General features: G+C 48.1%; 1 protein-coding gene across 3 annotated transcripts in view; it reads right to left on the bottom strand.

Annotated features, from left to right (window-relative positions):
* Positions 1 to 951: 951 nt before the first annotated feature.
* prr36b (proline rich 36b) overlaps positions 952 to 18,393 on the bottom strand; it is a 31,968-nt gene continuing 14,526 nt past the window's right edge. The window contains exons 2-6 of one of the 3 annotated variants that reach the window (XM_031827676.1): positions 15,504 to 16,220; positions 14,699 to 14,786; positions 5,929 to 6,149; positions 4,579 to 5,723; positions 952 to 4,506 (exon numbers count right to left, since the gene is read on the bottom strand). In XM_031827676.1, coding sequence (XP_031683536.1) covers positions 1,939 to 4,506; positions 4,579 to 5,723; positions 5,929 to 6,149; positions 14,699 to 14,786; positions 15,504 to 16,125 — 4,644 coding nt within the window. In that variant the 5' untranslated portion in view covers positions 16,126 to 16,220 and the 3' untranslated portion in view covers positions 952 to 1,938. Of the gene's footprint in view, positions 5,724 to 5,928; positions 6,150 to 14,698; positions 14,787 to 15,503; positions 16,221 to 18,393 lie in introns of all 3 variants that reach the window. The other 2 variants (XM_031827675.1, XM_020486661.2) reach the window with 2 other exon arrangements.

The raw sequence follows: 18,393 nt of genomic DNA, 5'->3' as shown, positions 1-18,393 counted from the left end.
AAAAGTTGACCAACCATATGGTTTCTTCATGTGTGGGGTCACCACATACACCTGACTGCTTTGAAACGCATTCTATCCCACATCAAAAATCAACTCAGCCAATACAAGGATGCCCCTGGGACCTGCTCGGCTAATTACCAAAACGTGTACCTCAACACTGACCATGCCTTACTCAAGGGCAGCCATGGTGTCCCAACAGACACGTACAGTACTATACATGCAACAGAGCGTTCCCAAAGCAACATCATGAGACGCCTGTATGTTCATGATAGGCCTACTGTGCAAAATGCCAAATCTGGATTTTTTTGTTTTGTTTAGGAAGACCATAATGGTGCAGAAGGTAGGAGAGGAGGAACAAGGGATGCTCTGATTTCAGTACCGACAAACATAGGGATCAAAGGGCTTTCCTTGTCTGGGTTGAGCAGGAGCAGGCAGGATGGAGTCAGATCTCTCATCCGCTTCAGCTTCTTCTTAAGACACATTCAGGTGGGTGTGGGGTAATGCCATTATATGTGTGTGTGTGTGTGTGTGTTGGGTGGAGCATTCAGGAGGATACAGGCAGGTTTGAGCTTCACATCATAGAGGAAGAGGATGTGAAACCTTCAGGACATACAGTAAAGGGACCCAGGAGGAGGAGTCTTCCCTGGCGTCTGTTTGGGGACTACCACCTACCAAGGACATTTACAAATGTGGTGTTGGTCTGCGTTGAATCCATGGAGGTCAGAGAGAAACATATACATGCTGGAAAACAGGGTATGGGACACCAGGTGGATTGCCTCCTAACCAAAATTCCATTGAGCATCAACACCATTCCACAGATAAAACTTCACTTCCTGGTGGGAAGTGATTCCCATGGTGAGGACAGTGATGTCATTGAAATACATAAAACTGACCTAGACAACAATTGAGACATGCTACGCTAATGGGAAATAACAAGAAACAGGAACGACATGCCTTGCAATGATGTTTAATGGAATTTTGAAAAACCTACTTAGCATGAACCATTCATTTATGAACATCGCTAGTGTATAATGGTTTAATCAGATACAATTTCAATGTTAGTACATGCAAGTTGAAATATCCAATATCACTAAAAGCGTTTTCAGTGAGAAAAGCGTTTTCAGTGAGCGTCATTCTAAATGCAGAGGAATGCAGGTTTTTTCCCACAAATAGTTGTTAGTTGGTTCTGAAGCACAAATGATCAACTAAGAGAGGCATGAAGCATGACCACTTAAAACAGATGCCTCAAAACACACTGTACATGACAACGTTACTTGCCACGATAATCTATGCAGGGAGAGGCAAACTTCCTGTAGCGCAAATTAAATCTAGACAAACTTCAAATCGAACACTCTCATACGGGCCGTAAGAAAACTGTAAAGGGAGGAAAGCCATGTTAAATATCTAGCCTTTATTAGATACTAAAATGGTGTTGAAAGCAAAACGACAAACTTGTAAAAAAAGAGAGTAGGATATCTCTACGGTGCAGGATCAAATGGAGCGTGTACATAGGGGAGGGAGGACCGGGTTCCAACAAAACAAGTACAAAAAAATAATAATTGACATTTGTTTGGTAAAAACAGTAGGATAAATACACATGTAGGTAGAGTCCATTCTCCTTTTCTTTTAAGAGCTTTGTCCCAACGGACCAGTCAGTCAATACCCCCTCAGGGGTTACGGAGTGTTACTTCAAAAGAACATTCTAATAGAAAATGGTAGCTAGTAGCTATTGTACATAAAGTACTGCCATACATTCATAACCATAATAGTAGTATGAAAGAGGGAGGCTTCACTGATCTACAGTCTTTTTTGTTCCCCTTGCTTTTTGTTTCCTACCATCATTTGCTTGTTTTTCTAAACCATCTAACCCACCTCGAGAGAAAAACTAAGAACAACAGGGGGGGGGGGGGAGAGAAGGTGCATTCCAGGGGTAGGGACTTATACGTTACCTGCCAGAAAGCTATCAGTCTTATCGCATATAGCAGAGTAGTAGGGTGGCTGGCCCTCGCTGGCCTCCCCGGCATGCTGGGGCCCCAGGCGGAGGGTGTCCTCCAGGGTGTTGGCCTCCAGGTCGTCAGCATCCACCTTCCCCCCCAGCATGTAGTGGTGCTGGTCCCCAGGCTGGCCCAGGGGCAGCAGGTCTACAGGGCCTCCCAGCAGCTCCTCTGACTGGGCGGCCGCTGCTGGCAGGGTCAGCTCCTTGATGAGGGAGGGGTCCTTGGCCTCCTCGGGCAACTGGTCCTCGTTCTCCAGGGAGAAGATGCCGGGGCTCTTACCGCAGCTCTCGGCAGTGGAGTGGGCGTTGGAGTTGGACATGGTGCAGTCAAAGCCGTAAGACGCCACTGAGTTGGCAGATTGGGGCGTGCCGCCACCCCCGTCCTCCTCTCCTTCTCCGGCCGGCACCTCCACCACCTCCTCTTCCAGGGCAGGCAGGATACAGGCGGACGGTGGGCTGTCGAACTCAGCACCGTCATCCATGGTGACGGGGACATCTGGGTCGTTGATCTGCATCTCACCCTCCGTGTCGCTGGCCTCGTCTCCCGAAGTGGAGGGGGAGGAGGGGGCAGAGGCGGGGGCAGTAGGAGGGCCTGCTCCCAGGACCTCGTCAGCAGGGAGCGTCTCAGCCTCCTCCTCCTCGTCACCTCGCTCCAGATGGATGCCCAAGTCCTGCTCCAGGTCAGGCTGCACATTGGATGGCACGGGAGTCTGCTGCTTGTCAGAGCGTGACTCCACCCCGGAGCTGCTGTCATAGTCACGGAGCTCCTCGGGAGTGCTGGTTTCACTGCTGCTGTGGACGGCCAGGGCCGTGCCACTCAGGGTGCTGGACTGAGACATGCCCACAGCATGGGGCCCTGGGGGAGCAGAGGCCTCCGCTGGGGCAGAGCTCTCCATCTCCTCAGGGGCAGAATGAGGCTCTGAGGGCTGCTCTGACTGGAGCATCAGAGAGGGGGCACTGAGGTCCAACCAGGCCTGGGCAGAGGACTGGGTGGGCGTCTCAGGGCCGTCAGCCCCGTGGTCAGACAGGGGGCTGGAGGCGGTGTGGGGGGAGGAGAGGTGGGGTTGGGCCCAGGGGTCAGTGAAGGGGTTTGTCTGACCCCAGGCTGAGGAAGGTGGGATGGGTGAACGGCTGAGGTTATCCAAGCGGTCCTCCTCTGTGTAGTCGTCCTCGTCTGCGTTCCCACAGCTCTCCAGTCCACTCTCCGTCACCCCTTCGCTGGGCATCTCCACATCTTCATCATCATCCTCCTCCTCATCCTCCTGCTGACACACCTTCCGGTGGTCCACTGCCCGCTCTGAGCTCAAGTCCATATCATCAACATCAACTCGCTCCTCCTCGATGGCCAGGGTCTCCACATCGGGGGAGCACATGAAGGCCCCTTCTCCCTCGGAGCCCTTGAGGCTGGAGTCTACCAGGGCGTCGGAGCTCTGGGTACCCTGCAGCAGGCCTGTGTGCTGGGTGCTGCTCATCTCTGACGACCCCTGCAGGCGGCTGCTCATACTGCTCACATCCTCAGAGTCCATCCCTGACAAGAGGTCATCCCCATGCCAACTGGTGGCACCAATGAAGCCTGCAGGCTTGGCCTCCTCAGAGGGCTGAGAGCTACTCATGTCAAATAGTGATGTAGGCTTGCACACTTTCCTATCCTCATCTTCATCTTCCTCCTCCTCGATGGCCAGGGTCTCCACATCGAGGGAGCACATGAAGGTCCCTTCTCCTTCGGAGCCCTTGAGGCTGGAGTCTACCAGGGCGTCGGAGCTCTGGGTACCCTGCAGCAGGCCTGTGTGCTGGGCGCTGCTAATCTCTGACGACTCCTGCAGGCGGCTGCTCATACTGCTCACATCCTCAGAGTCCATCCCTGACAAGAGGTCATCCTCATGCCAACTGGTGGCACCACCAAAGCCTGCAGGCTTTGCCTCCTCAGAGGGCTGAGAGCTACTCATGTCAAATAGTGATGTCGGCTTGCACACTTTCCTATCCTCTTCCTCATCTTCCTCCTCGTTGGCCAGGGTCTCCACATCGGGGGAGCACATGAAGGCCCCTTCTCCCTCGGAGCCCTTGAGGCTGGAGTCTACCAGGGCGTCGGATTTCTGGGTACCCTGCAGCAGGCCTGTGTGCTGGGTGCTGCTAATCTCTGACGACTCCTGCAGGCGGCTGCTCATACTGCTCACATCCTCAGAGTCCATCCCTGACAAGAGGTCATCCTCATGCCAACTGGTGGCACCACTGAAGCCTGCAGGCTTTGCCTCCTCAGAGGGCTGAGAGCTACTCTTGTCAAACAGTGATGTCGGCTTGCCCACCATCCTCTCTTCTTCCTCATTGTCATCATTGTCATCATCTTCGTTGATCTCCTCATCTGCCTTCTCCACTGCCTCCTCCTGGTCCTGAGAGGGAGAGACCAGGACCCCTGAGGTGAACTCATCCATGGGCTGAGATATCATGCTGAATGCAGGAGGGGTTGAAGAGGAGGGCATGAGGAGGTCCTCCTGCTGCTCATCTGGCTGGACCTTCACCTCCTCCTGGACCGGGCTCTGTGGAGACATGGCAGACTGGTTCTGGGCCCAGGAGTCTGGCTGGACCTTCACCTCCTCCTGGACCGGGCTCTGTGGAGACATGGCAGACTGGTTCTGGGCCCAGGAGTCTGGCTGGACCTTCACCTCCTCCTGGACCGGGCTCTGTGGAGACATGGCAGACTGGTTCTGGGCCCAGGAGTCTGGCTGGACCTTCACCTCCTCCTGGACCGAGCTCTGTGGAGACATGGCAGACTGGTTCTGGGCCCAGGAGTCTGGCTGGACCTTCACCTCCTCCTGGACAGGGCTCTGTGGAGACATGGCAGACTGGTTCTGGGCCCAGGAGTCTGGCTGGACCTTCACCTCCTCCTGGACCGGGCTCTGTGGAGACATGGCAGACTGGTTCTGGGCCCAGGAGTCTGGCTGGAAAATCACCTCCTCCTGGACTGGACTCTGTGGAGCCATGGCAGACTGGCTCTGGGACCTGGGTTCTGGCTGGACGTGCATGTCCAGCAGAGCAGAGGCATTCTGGGGCTCCCTGACCGGGGACATGGGCCCGATGGGGGAGCATGGAGGAGACATGACCGTGGTGCCCAGGGGAGACACTGTGTCTGCTGGCTCTTCCAGGTGGACCAGGTCCAGCTGAGCTGACAGCTGAGAGATAAAGGCCTCTGGGGCCTCCTTTGGCTGGCTGGCCTGAGGGGGCACAGTCTCCTTCTCCTCTGGGACTGCAGCCACCACTGCTTCTTCCGAGGTTGCCATGGAGACTACAGCAGCCGAGGAAGCTGCAGCTATGGCAGCAGCAACAGCGGCGTCCTGGGTCTCACCAGTTTCAGTCGCGGGCTCTGCCGCCGTTGTGGGTTTGGGGCCACGCTTTACTGCCATGGGAGTGTTGCTGCCCACAGTCTTCTTAGGGGTGGAAGCCTTCCCTGCTGGCTTGGTACTAGGGGTCTTGGGGCCGGCACTGACATCCTTTGAAGGCGTGGGCTTGGTACTAGGGGTCTTGGGGCCAGCACTGACATCCTTTGAAGGCGTAGGCTTGCTTGGCGTCTTCTTGGTGTCGGCGGCCTTGCTGCTGGCAGCCGGCTTCTTGGGGGTGGAGTCTGGCTTGGATGCGGAGGCTGATTTGGGAGTCTCAGGTTTGGTGGTCTTGGCTGGTGAGGTACGAGTGAGAGGAGCCGCTGCAGGCTTCTTGGTGGCTGATTTGGTAACATCTAGAGGAAATGTATAACACAAGCAGACGTTTGTGAAGAGGAAAAGGACAAGCGTTGGAAACTTAATTATGATGAACAAATGATCTAATATTTAATAAAGATATATTTTGAAAAATGTAATAACATGTAATGCTAGTAATAAAAAGCTAAAACCTTTGTAATTTAAATTTTTTTTAATTGAACCAAAACTGATGTCCCCTCTTACCTTTCTTGATGGGAGTTTTTGAGGGCTGTGATGTCGGGGTCCGTCCAGCTGAGGGTGTTGTAGAGACGGCGTTGGCAGAGGCAGGTCTGGGAGTGGTGGAGGTGGTTTTAGCCGTGGGGGTGCCAGGCTTGGCTGTGGATGTGGAGATCTTGGCTGTGCTGGCTGTGGCTGGCCTGGCTGCAGCAGAGGCAGGGCGAGATCCTGGAGCACCAGTGGCAGGCCTGAGGGAGAACAGGAGAGCGGTGGGGTCAGAATCACTGAGCACGGCTTTCAAACCAGGGGGGTCATCTACCAGACACCATGAATCGGTATTTCTGTAGAGGTGATAAAATGTCGAAATGGAGATGTGACTGCGAGGTCTATTTATATAAATACAATAAAGTGACACTAAATTAACACCAATGTTTGGCGGCAGGGTAGCCTAGTGGTTAGAGCATTGGACTAGTAACCGGAAGGTTGCAAGTTCAAATCCCCGAGCTGACAAGGTACAAATCTGTTCCTAGGCCGTCATTGAAAATAAGAATTTGTTCTTAACTGACTTGCCTAGTTAAATAAAGGTAAAATAAAAAAAATACAAAATAAAAACAGACTCATTTGCATCGTCAAGCGAACGTTAGGTCCCTTGAGTTCCACATGCTGGTAACCCCTGGGCCATAAATCACAGAGCAAGAGGCCCTGTCGACTGTATTCACAAGTCATTCTGTTAGTCACTTCTACAGCCCTACTAGACTTCCTCAGGAACACAGATTGGTCATAAACCAAGTGATGACGGAGAAAACACAACAAGAACATGAGCGGACGAAGAGGAGTCAACCTCCATTCACTCCTCATCTCTTCAATGCCTGGAGTGGCTGGCCCCGACAGGGCACTAATACAGTAACTCAGCCAGTCAACCCAGTCATCACAACACCCTGAGGCATCTGAAGCAGTGCAGCCTGGGAGATAAGTCACACCACACATACAGAGTGGAGCCCCCCCCCCCTGCTACATCCAGCCCACCTCTCCTGACATGAGGGTAATGTGCACTCTGGTCAAGTAGCTTCCACGTCAGGCCAGTGCAAAGTAGCCGACATGCAGTGACACAGTCGTGAGATCTCGTTAGCCTACGCTGCACTGCACCATCGCCTCTAAATAAAGAACAGAGTTAGCATCGGCGGCGGGGAGAGGGAAGATCGCTGGGGTCATGTTCATCTTTAATTCAGACGGAGCACAGAAATAACTTGTTCAAATCCCTGTTGGAACTATGGATGGAGTTAAAAGCATATTTTGTTGTACAAGAGCAAACGCTGCCAGTTTTTACATGGAAAGGAAACCCAGAGTGCCACGCACACCCTGTCAAGTGTAGGCCTGATGGAACACACTGCCTGTCTGGTAACATCTAGCCTCGACATGATGTCCACTGGACACTAGCAATGGATTACAGCCATGCACAGCTTCCTTCCCTGTACAGTATGAGTTGTCATAGGTAGAGAATGAAGAGCGGTGAAGAGGGAGGGAAGCAGCTGATGATCCTGTTGTACCAAAACAAGAGACTGCCTGTTATTACTCTAACGAAGCTCATGTTAATGATATTGTTTGGTGTGGTGACGTCTAGACTAAGGCTTCTTATGAAGCATTAACAGCCTAGGTCATGGTACAAAAAGGCCATTGTTTCTATCCAGAGTTGCATCACAAAAACTGGCCCTTTTCTCTATTAGTATGCGTGATATAACCTAGTCCAGGAGAAGAGCTTTTTAATTGGCTGACCCTTCAGCTGATTAACTACGAGTGAGCAGAACGTGACATTCACTGTGGTTTCCTCAGGTACCAATCTGACAGGTATCAATCTGACAGGTATCAATCTGACAGGTATCAATCTGACAGGTATCAATCTGACAGGTATCAATCTGACAGGTCTAGACGTAAGTGAGGACACGCTAAAAAGAAAAGTAACGTGGTAAAATTCTAAGTTTAGGAGATTTGTAAATGTGTGTGCTGCCTTGAAAAAATTGAATTAAAGAATAGAAAATAATTACAGGACGAATTGAATAGGAAGGTAGAGAGAATGCAGGAGAGATGATGACAGAGTATTTATCTTAATCTGTGTGACGAAAGGAATATGGCTAATCCAAAATGAGAAGATGACTCCGTTTAGGTGGGGAAGCAAGGCAGATTAGCGGGCCATCGTCAAAGGCTGTAGGAGAGAGGGAGCGAGAGAAAGTGCTCATCCAATTACACGTCATTAACCTTCTATCACTGCCGCTTCTCAAATAGGTCCGGTCACTGTTGTAGGAGCCAGTGTGGCCATTATAGAATAATGGGGCATGGCCGAACAATAATAAATAAAAAAAGACAGACAGGATGTGTTACAAAATGAATACATGCTTCTCGGCAGTTAGGCACAATGAAAAGGCTCCACTGAGGCATTACAGTGCAATGATGCTTGAATTGTGAAGCTAAAAAAAAAAAAATTAAGATCACTGTCACCCAAATGACTGAGGCAGTGCTGGTCATGTTAGACTCGTGAGTCTAATGGCTTGCAGTTGCACACAATGAAGGAAAATTGCTGTGCATTGTTTCTCAAACTTGCCGAAGGCCTTGCCATTAGGAACATCATCACACAATGGGGGTTAAAGAAAATGTAGAGAAAAAGCCTAGAAATTCACTGAAGCTTAAAAAATGAGCGCATAGACAATTAAAGTAGCCTGGGGTTTTTAAAATATAACATTTTAGTTTCATTACGCATTCTGGAACGATGTGGAGCTTTGCGGTGATTAACATAAAAAGGTTGTGTGCCTTCGCGTGGCAAATCAAAGTGGGGCTACGATTAAGTCAATGAGATGCATAAGCAAGGCTAGTGCCTCCCCTGCAGCAGAGCTAACAGCAGAGAGCCAGCTACCATGGGAACGGACCTCCTCCCAGGGAGACAGCTGGCATATTAGAGGTGATGCCATTCTAATTCAGCAGAAAGGCTGGGAGGGACACTTTACCCTGGTTAAAAGGAGGGGATTCTACCTCCAGGACATGCACACAGGGCTTCAGATATATGGGAACACCACAGGAATCTCACTCTATCCCAGGAACAAAAGGTATCAGTCTTTCGCTTGCAATTTCCCAGAGAAAGTCACCAGGTAGTTAGTTGCCTTGGAGCTAGAGAGACCCTTATACTGCCGCAGCAGCACTCAAGAGGGGCTTTGAGCGAAAGGATAAGACATTACACAGGGTGCCGCCTTAACCTGATAAACCAGCTATAGCTGGCTTCTTGGTTTGTTCTGCTTGAGGGAAATAACATTTAAAAATAAATAAGATATCAAAAAGGACAGTCAACCTACTGAAGATGGAGCTGAGGTGTCGAGTAACAGTCAAATGGTTTCCATCTCCTAGCAGTAGAGGGACAAAGAGGAAACCAGTGAGAGAACAAAGAGCAGGTAGAGCCTGGTGGGTGGGTGACGATGCAGGTCCCTGTATAACAGAATAGGCCTGTATGAGTGTGGTGAAGCAGAGGCCTATAGAACCACTGCTGTCCAGAGAGCACTCTGCAACATCCATCACGTCTGCCACACTTCCAGAGCATGAGCTCACACCCCCGTTGCCACCAGATCCTTTAAGTGATTAGGTCTGCTGCTGTACCTCCCATAAAACCATGGCTATGGGGGACTGCGGCACAGAGTGGTCTGCCTGTCACACCCACAGCTCAGCAAGAGAGGAGATTTACAGCCTGCACAACTGGCCTGCTACATATTGTACACGACTGGCACAGCTATATCACACGTACACGACTGGCACAGCTATATCACACTGTACACGACTGGCACAGCTATATCACACTGTACACGACTGGCACAGCTATATTACACTGTACACGACTGGCACAGCTATATTACACTGTACACGACTGGCACAGCTATATCACACTGTACACGACTGGCACAGCTATATCACACTGTACACGACTGTCAGCCTACTGCTCTATTACTGTTCAGTACAGCAGGACAAGGGAGAGAGAACCACCACCCCTGTCCTCTTCTCCTAGCCTTTCATGGCTTCCTCCAAATTCATAGACCACCACCGACGCTCCTTACTCAATATAGGCCCAACAATGCACTGTTTATCTTATTTCACCTTTATTTAACCAGGTAGGCCAGTTGAGAACAAGATCTCATTTACAACTGCGACCTGGTCAAGACAAAACAAAGCAGTGCGACACAAACAACAACAGAGTTAGACATGGAATAAACAAACATACAGTCAATAACACAATAGAAAAGTCTAAGCAGAAGCCATGACGTGCAACATGTTCAGCTACACACTACACTCCTCCCCCATCCCCACAGTCACACTGGTTAAAACACTAGAGGTCGACCGATTAGTCAGAAGGGCCAATTTCAAGTTTTCATAACAATCGGAAATCACGAGGAGCCTGCCTGTAGGTTGATAGCTAGCATTAAAGCCAAGGTAAGTTGGTAGCTAGCATTAAACTTATCTTATAAAAAACTATCAATCAATCATAATCACTAGTTAACTACACATGGTTGATGATATTACTAGTTTATCTAGCATGTCCTGCGTTGCATATAATCGATGCGGTGCGCATTCGCGAAAAAGGACTGTCGTTGCTCCAACGTGTACCTAACCATAAACATCAATGCCTTTCTTAAAATCAATACACAGAAGTATATATTTTTAAACCTGCATATTTAGCTAAAAGAAATCCAGGTTCGCAGGCAATATTAACCAGGTGAAATTGTGTCACTTCTCTTGCGTTCATTGCACGCAGAGTCAGGGTATATGCAACAGTCTGGGCCGCCTGGCTCATTGCGAATTAATTTGCCCGAATTTTATGTCATTATGACATAACATTGAAGGTTGTGCAATGTAACAGCAATATTTAGACTTAGGGATGCCACCTGTTAGATAAAATACGGAATGGTTCTGTATTTCACTGAAAGAATAAACGTTTTGTTTTCGAACTGATAATTTCTGGATTCGACCATATTAATGACCAACGGCTCGTATTTCTGTGTGTTATTATGTTATAACTAAGTCTATGATTTGATAGAGCAGTCTGACTGAGCGATGGTAGGCACCAGCAGGCACGTAAGCATTCATTCAAACAGCACTTCCGTGCGTTTTGCCAGCAGCTCTTCGCAATGCTTCAAGCATTGCGCTGTTTATGACTTCAAGCCTATCAACTCCCGAGATTAGGCTGGTGTAACCGATGTGAAATGGCTAGCTAGTTAGCGGGGTGTGCGCTAATAGCGTTTCAAACGTCACTCGCTCTCAGACTTGGAGTAGTTGTTGGGTGGCTGTTGTCGATGTGTTCCTGGTTCGAGCCCAGGTAGCGGCGAGGAGAGGGATGGAAGCTATACTGGCAATACAAAAATGCCTATAAGAACATCCAATAGTCAAAGGTTAATGAAATACAAATGGTATAGAGAGAAATAGTCCTATAATTCCTATAATAACTACAACCTAAAACTTCTTACCTGGGAATATTGAAGACTCGTGTTAAAAGGAGCCACCAGCTTTCATATGTTCTCATGTTCTGAGCAAGGAACTTAAACACTAGCTTTCTTACATGGCACATTGCACTTTTACTTTCTTCTCCAACACTTTGTTTTTGCATTATTTAAACCAAATTGAACATGTTTCATTATTTATTTGAGGATAAATTGATTTTATTAAGTTAAAATAAGTGTTCATTCAGTATTGTTGTAATTGTCATTATTACAAATAAATAAAAATAATCGGTATCGGCTTTTTTGGCCCTCCAATAATCGGTATCGGCTTTTTTGGCCCTCCAATAATCGGTATCGGCGTTGAAAAAGCATAATTGGTCGACCTCTATTAAACGCCATCAAATAACATTGTATTTGTCAGTGTACATCAGGCATAAAAGGTGCAGTGAAATGCTTGTGCTAGCTTCCTCAACAACGCAGTACATTAATCAATAACAGAGTCAAGTCAAAAACAACAACAGAAGTAATAAATAATACCAGAAAACAATGAAAAAAACAAAACAAAATAATACTAAAATAAGACTTGTTGGCTAGGCGCTAGCAACAGGGCAACGACCGTTGGCACTCTTTTGTTATTCGACTACATCCACACATACAACGTGCTGATTAACATATACAGCCTCCCAGCAATACAGGCCTGCACAGCATATACACAACACCAGCATACGCATACAAGAAAACCCACACCCAATGAGCAATGACGGGCACTGCATGATGTCATCTCAACTATGAATCAAAAACACGCCTTCACACATACCTTCCCCCACACCACCCACTGTGTCCAACACTACATAATGACTTTTCAGGATGCACTAAATCAGACCCAGAGGTTTCCTGTCACAAGCTGTAGATCTAACATTATACAGGCAATCAGTATCAAACAGCAGACACACAGAGAGTACAAACAGCCCTACAACAGCTTGAGCAAATGTGTGCACACCTCATCACACAGCCAAATTGGTACTGGAAAAACAATGGCACACACACACATCGCGGCCAAATAGTGTTCACACCTCTACCACACCCACCAACCAGGAAGTAGTGACAGGTATTAAGTGCTACTGTAAAAGGAGAGGTGGAATACTGAGAAATCGTGTGCTGCTGCAGACTATTCATTTCACACACATATTTTCAGCTGCCACCGACAAAGTCTGAGGTTGAACTTCAGAATCAATCTGATATGTGTCACCAGCAGACTGGATCTAGTGTTTGGAGGGGTCAGAGCAGTGAGACTAAAATAGAACAAAAAGCGTAACAGTTTCAGGACAAACAGAACACAGACCAGACTTGCTAAATGTCATTGGAACCAAAACAAAACAGCCATGATGCGTAGCGCTGGTACAATTATTGTATAATTGTGTAACCGATAATTATAAGCAATATCCAGGAACAAAATAATCATCATAATCATCTTAATAACGTCATTTTACGTGAAGGGGGATTCAACTACATATTCCAAGTATACAGGGAGTGTATTTTCCACCATAATTTGCAAATAAATTCATAAAAAAATCCTACAATGTGATTTTCTGGATTTTTTCTCTCTCATTTTGTCTGTCATAGTTGAAGTGTACCTATGATGAAAATTACAGGCCTCTGTCATCTTTTTAAGTGGGAGAACTTGCACAATTGGTGGCTGACTAAATACTTTTTTGCCCCACTGTATATGGCTCTGTTAAAAAACATTTGTGAGATGGGAGTGTCACCAAAGCTGTGTCGTATTCATTAAGTATCTCGTAGGACATTTTCAAAAATGCATCACAAACGCAAAACATTTGTTCTATAAAAATCACAATTAAGACAACCATGGCCATTTGCATGACATTTAACCTACCCCTTATTCTATAATTGTCACAGCCATAATGTGATTCAGTCAAATTAGATTTAGGTCATTTGTAGCTGTAGGATCGTAAAAAAAAAAACTATATTTGCTTTCCAATCTTTTCTGTCTGATAAGAAAGAAAATCTCCTGAGAGTGAACTTGAATTAATTGAGGGATAAAATTAGTATTGTGTGTGTGTGTGTGAGAGAGAGAGAGAGAGTCAGTGGTCTCAGAGAGCAGGGAGACAGGCGGTGTCTGATATGCCGGAACGTATCCACTCATACGCTCATCAGATACAGACATGCATTAAAAAGAGGGAGCAGGAAGGGAATAGAGATACATCTAATTACAGCAGAGATTTATGACCCTGTCACAGTCTATTACCCCTCCAGTGCAGGCTGGCTGGGTACACAACGCTCACTGCATCCATCAGCCGCCACGCTATCTCCCTCAGCCATATGTTGCACAACGCAAAATGAACAGTTTTGTTCCGTAATGTATGGATTCATGTTCTCGCTTACCTCATAGTTTAACTTCACCAGAGATTGTCGCACTCGCAAAAAAAATACTAAATCGCTCTCTGTTGACTAGTATGTACTCACTAGATCCTGTTAGATCGTTGTGGAGGGGGAACTGTGAAAAGTAAGGAACTATGTAAGAGATCACAGTTCCCTTGGTACACAAACGACACAGAAGGGGAAAGGGGGTTGGGCGGGGGAGTGAGGGCCTATTCAAAGAACAGCCAAACACCTTAGGACATCCCTGGTCATCCTCCCCTCTTCACAGACAAAAGGCTTGTTGAGCCACCTCGCCGCAGCCCATGACTCTCTGGAGTTCCTCCCTGGGGTTAAGGTCGTCTCTGCTGGAACGCCACACAGCGTGACTCAGGTACTGTCTGGGCCTAATCTGACCTGATTCTACTCACTGCCAAACAGAGGTCCAAAACAGCCTGGTCTGTCTCCTGGAGTTGGTTATTATTTATTCTGAGGGGTGCAGACTAATCTCTGGATGCGATTTGCAAACCCAAAACAGCGCTGCGAGACCTGGCTCAGAGTGACTGCTGGCCTACTTCTGAGGACTTCTTAAAGCCCCTCTCTGTGTAGGGACATTGTGCCTGTTTCTCCAGAGTTTTTAACCAGTCCCTTTCAGTCTGCAACATTCCCAAATGAAGCAACTGGCTTCTCAGTCGCAACTGGAGCATTACGCTGAATTTATTAAAACAATGATTTACTGCTGAGAATTTGTTGTTAACTGACTTGCCTAGTTAAATAAAAGAAAACAGTGAATTGAAGTTGGCATCAAACAAAAGGTTGCCCAGCTAGGTAGACAGTCAATCAGCTTTTGCCTGAAGTGAGGACCAATGACATACAATTGCTTCCTATGTTATCTACACACTCACAGTCTCTCACCAGGGGAGGGGCTACGAGCTCTACGCCAATGGTTGGCCTACCTGGTTGTCTTGGAAACAGGAGGCCTATCAGGCTTGGGAGCGGCGGCAGTGCTGGGCTTGGTGGTAGCTGCAGAGACAGGCCGGGGAGCTGGGGAGATGAGATATGGGAAGGTGAGGAAGAGAGGGAATGACAAAGAGATAGATATACAACACGAGTAAGATTTTTTCATTTAAAAGACGCAGCCAATGATTTATGTCATAACATTTATTTCCTGAGGAACCAGGCCAATGTGTTTCTATATTTGTTCTGGATGTGCAGTATGCCAACCTTCACAATACAAAACAGTACAATGTCATACTTTGCCTCAGGGAAAATGTACATTTGCTGTGTACAGAAGACAATTGGCAACTTATGACAAATGCAAGGCTTCACGTAGCTTTCCGATCGCTGCAGCTGTACATAGTCTATTGGTAAATAGCCCACCCTTTTCACCTACCTCATCCCCGTACTGTTTTTATTTATTTACTTTTCTGCTCTTCTGCACACCAATATCTCTACCTGTACATGACCATCTGATCTTTTATCACTCCAGTGTTAATCTGCAAAATTGTAATTATTTGCCTACCTCCTCATGCCTTTTGCACACATTGTATATAGACCCCCCCTTCGTTTTCTACTGTGTTATTGACTTGTTAATTGTTTACTCCATGTGTAACTCTTTGTTGTATGCTCACACTGCTATGCTTTATCTTGGCCAGGTCGCAGTTGCAAATGAGAACTTGTTCTCAACTAGCCTACCTGGTTAAATAAAGGTGAAATAAAAAAAAAGTGACTGAAAATTACTGGTCCTATATGTTAGCCTACCTGTGGGCTTCTTAGCAGCGGTGGTGGTGGCTTTGACACCATTAGTTGGCGCCGCAGGTGTCTTCTTTGCTGCTGTTCCTGTGGTGGCCTTCACCCCATTGGTGGCAGCAGGAGCCGAGGCAGGGCGGGTGGTGCCCGCTGGCTTCTTCTCACCAACCTTGGCGATGGTCTTAGTGGTAGGGGCAACGGCTGTGCCTACGGGCCTCTTGGGCGTGGTCTTCTCTGGGGCTCCAGTGGTGGTCTTCTTGGCCACTCCGTTGGCATGTGGCTTGGAAACCCCATTGGTCAGTCGGCTCTGGGCGGTGTTGGGTCGAGACCCTGGTCCGGCCGTGGTCTTAATTGTGGTGGTGGTCCCAGGCTTTGTCTTAGCAGCGGGGGCCTTGGTCTTGGCTTTTGGGTCTGCTGCAGCCTTGCTGTTTCCCGTCTTGGTGGGGGCCACCTGGGCTGGCTCTGGTTGAGGCTCGCCCTGCCCCATCTCTCCCTGCTGGCCAACTCCCTCCGTCTGAGGTGCCGGCGCAGCCTGGTTAGGCTCCTCTCCCATCACAACTGGCTCGTTTACCGGATCGGCGTCCAGTGCTTCCATTGGCTCCATCGCTGCCGTGGCAACCCCATCCGGTTTCATCTCCCCTCAGTCCTGGCTGTCCGTCTCTGCAGAGGAGGGCTGGAGAGCTTGAGACTGAAGATGGTGACTGCTCTCAGGTGATGGTGGAGTCTGATCTGGCAAAGAGAAGAGAATAGTATGGTCAGGCTGTGACAAGACATGCATGACACTGAGCCTTCATATCAGCAGACAGGCCACAGAGGGATCAGATAAAGGCTTTCCTACAGACAGATATACAGACAAACACTACATACGGCATATGCAGAAATATTGTTTTGAAAGTAGAGCAAATGTGTTTAAGGTCAATGATCCTAACAGATTAAGAGCAGGATGTGCCATTCTGCAGAGAGCTTCATTGCTAAACAACCCTGGAGAGAGGCCTAATAACAGGGAAACGTAAAGAGTCAGTAGTCTGACAGGACAGGAGACTTGGCTCCACGGTGAAGCAACACTGAGGTAGAGGAAGTGGCTTGGCCTGAGTAGCGTGGGAACATGGGATACAGTCTGCAAAGCTTGGAACGACAGTGCGCTGCTCGGACTCTAGAAGGCCTCTCCACTTCCACTCAGCCCCTCTCTCCCCCATACCCAGATGCTGCTGCTCCACCTCCTTTCTAGTGGAGAGAGTCTTTATACTGTCAGCTTCCTGGAACCACTCCCCACACAGCCCCCCTTTCTCTCTGCTCTCATCCCTTACTCATCCTCTAAAACTAAATACGTTACTGTGCCTTCCTTCGTTTCCCTGCCAAACCTCCCATTTTCTCCAAGCCTTTTCCTCAACTTCCCCCACTCTTTCTACCCCTCTGTTCTCTGTTTGCGTTCGCACAGATGGCCTGAGCAGCTGAGCAAGGCCAGAGGGGAAGAGAGAGAGAGGGAGAAGGAGAGAGGAAAAGCCCTGGGGAGAAAATCCATACCACACACACACACACACACACACACCTCAGACAACACAGTGGCAGTGAGAGGGGGAGGAGAGAGCCCTGCCACAGCGCACAGGGCAATCAACTTAATTGAGTGACACAGCAGTCACATTTGGAGTGAGGTGTGTGTGTGTTGGATGCAAGTGAAAGCAACAGCAACCGTGTTTCACACATTTACATGTTAAGCTCAGTCCAACAGAGACGCTCTGTTCAAGAACCTAGTCCTCACACCATGCCGCTCTGCCTATAACAGAGCTCTACACTAACATCAGACGCCTGCCCCGACTCCAACCCTTCAAAAAGAAAAACAACAACAAAACCTAACTCCAGATTGACACCAGGGACTCTCACACGTCGATAGCCCTGACAACTCAACTAGAAACTCAACGTCAAATCCAATCGGTGCCTTTCTCCCTCTACCTCCCTTTCCTGTGTTCTGAACGGTTCTATTCCTGCAGTTGCTGAACAGCCAGACAGCTTGACTGTGCTTTTCCCAGCTCTGCTCTGTTGTGGTGATAAATCTCCAGCCCTCAGCCAGAGGAACACTGCTCTGCTCTTTTTCCTCCAGTTGGGAAATTACACAGCTCTAGTCGAAGGCCCTCGCCCCGTCTACATCACCCTATGTAGTAAGGAACATACAACTACGCCCAATGATACATGTGTTGGCACTGGCAATATTTTGACTGACTTTGGACAACCCTGCGATGTTGTAGTTGTCATTGTTGAAATATTTTTGGATCGTCTTTGCAGTCATATGCTTGATTAGAGATGGATAGCGTTAGGATTACCTGTGTAAAACATCTCAAGCTGATTCTCCACAGATGGTAGTGTGTTAGATATACTTTGTTCATTGGAGTGTGATATCAGAAGCTGTCGGCTGCTAAACGGCTAGAGGATGTGGGCTGCAGCCTAGATAGAAGATGACAAGGGTCAACAAGCTGCATCACAACCCCAAGGACGCTCGCCACCCCCAAAGAGGAGAGGAACAACATCCTGCCCATGTCTGGAGGACTCATCGCTATTTAGGGAAGCAATAAAGAGAGGAAGATGAGTCCAGACATATGTTGTTACTGTCATGTAGAGTTGCATGTTTTTATTTATACATCGTTAGCTTAGGTTCAGAAAGATAAATAAGTTAGAGTTTTTAAAATGTCCCTTGGACAGTGATGGTTTTGATATCTTCCCAAACAGCTGCTCCATCTTCTCAAACTGCATCCCACATAACATTCTCTACAAGCCTCACCAATGAGCAACACAGATACAGGGAACAAAGAACACACACACACACACACAGGTCATGAAATACTACACACACACACACACACCACCAAGGGCAGGGGTTCACTGTCATGTCAAGGAGAAACCAAACAAT

This window comes from Oncorhynchus kisutch, linkage group LG6 (genome assembly GCF_002021735.2).
Source record: "Oncorhynchus kisutch isolate 150728-3 linkage group LG6, Okis_V2, whole genome shotgun sequence".
Taxonomy (NCBI): Eukaryota; Metazoa; Chordata; class Actinopteri; order Salmoniformes; family Salmonidae; genus Oncorhynchus; species Oncorhynchus kisutch.
Note: the sequence above shows the minus strand (reverse complement) of the source record. Positions and strands in the feature narration are given on the sequence as shown.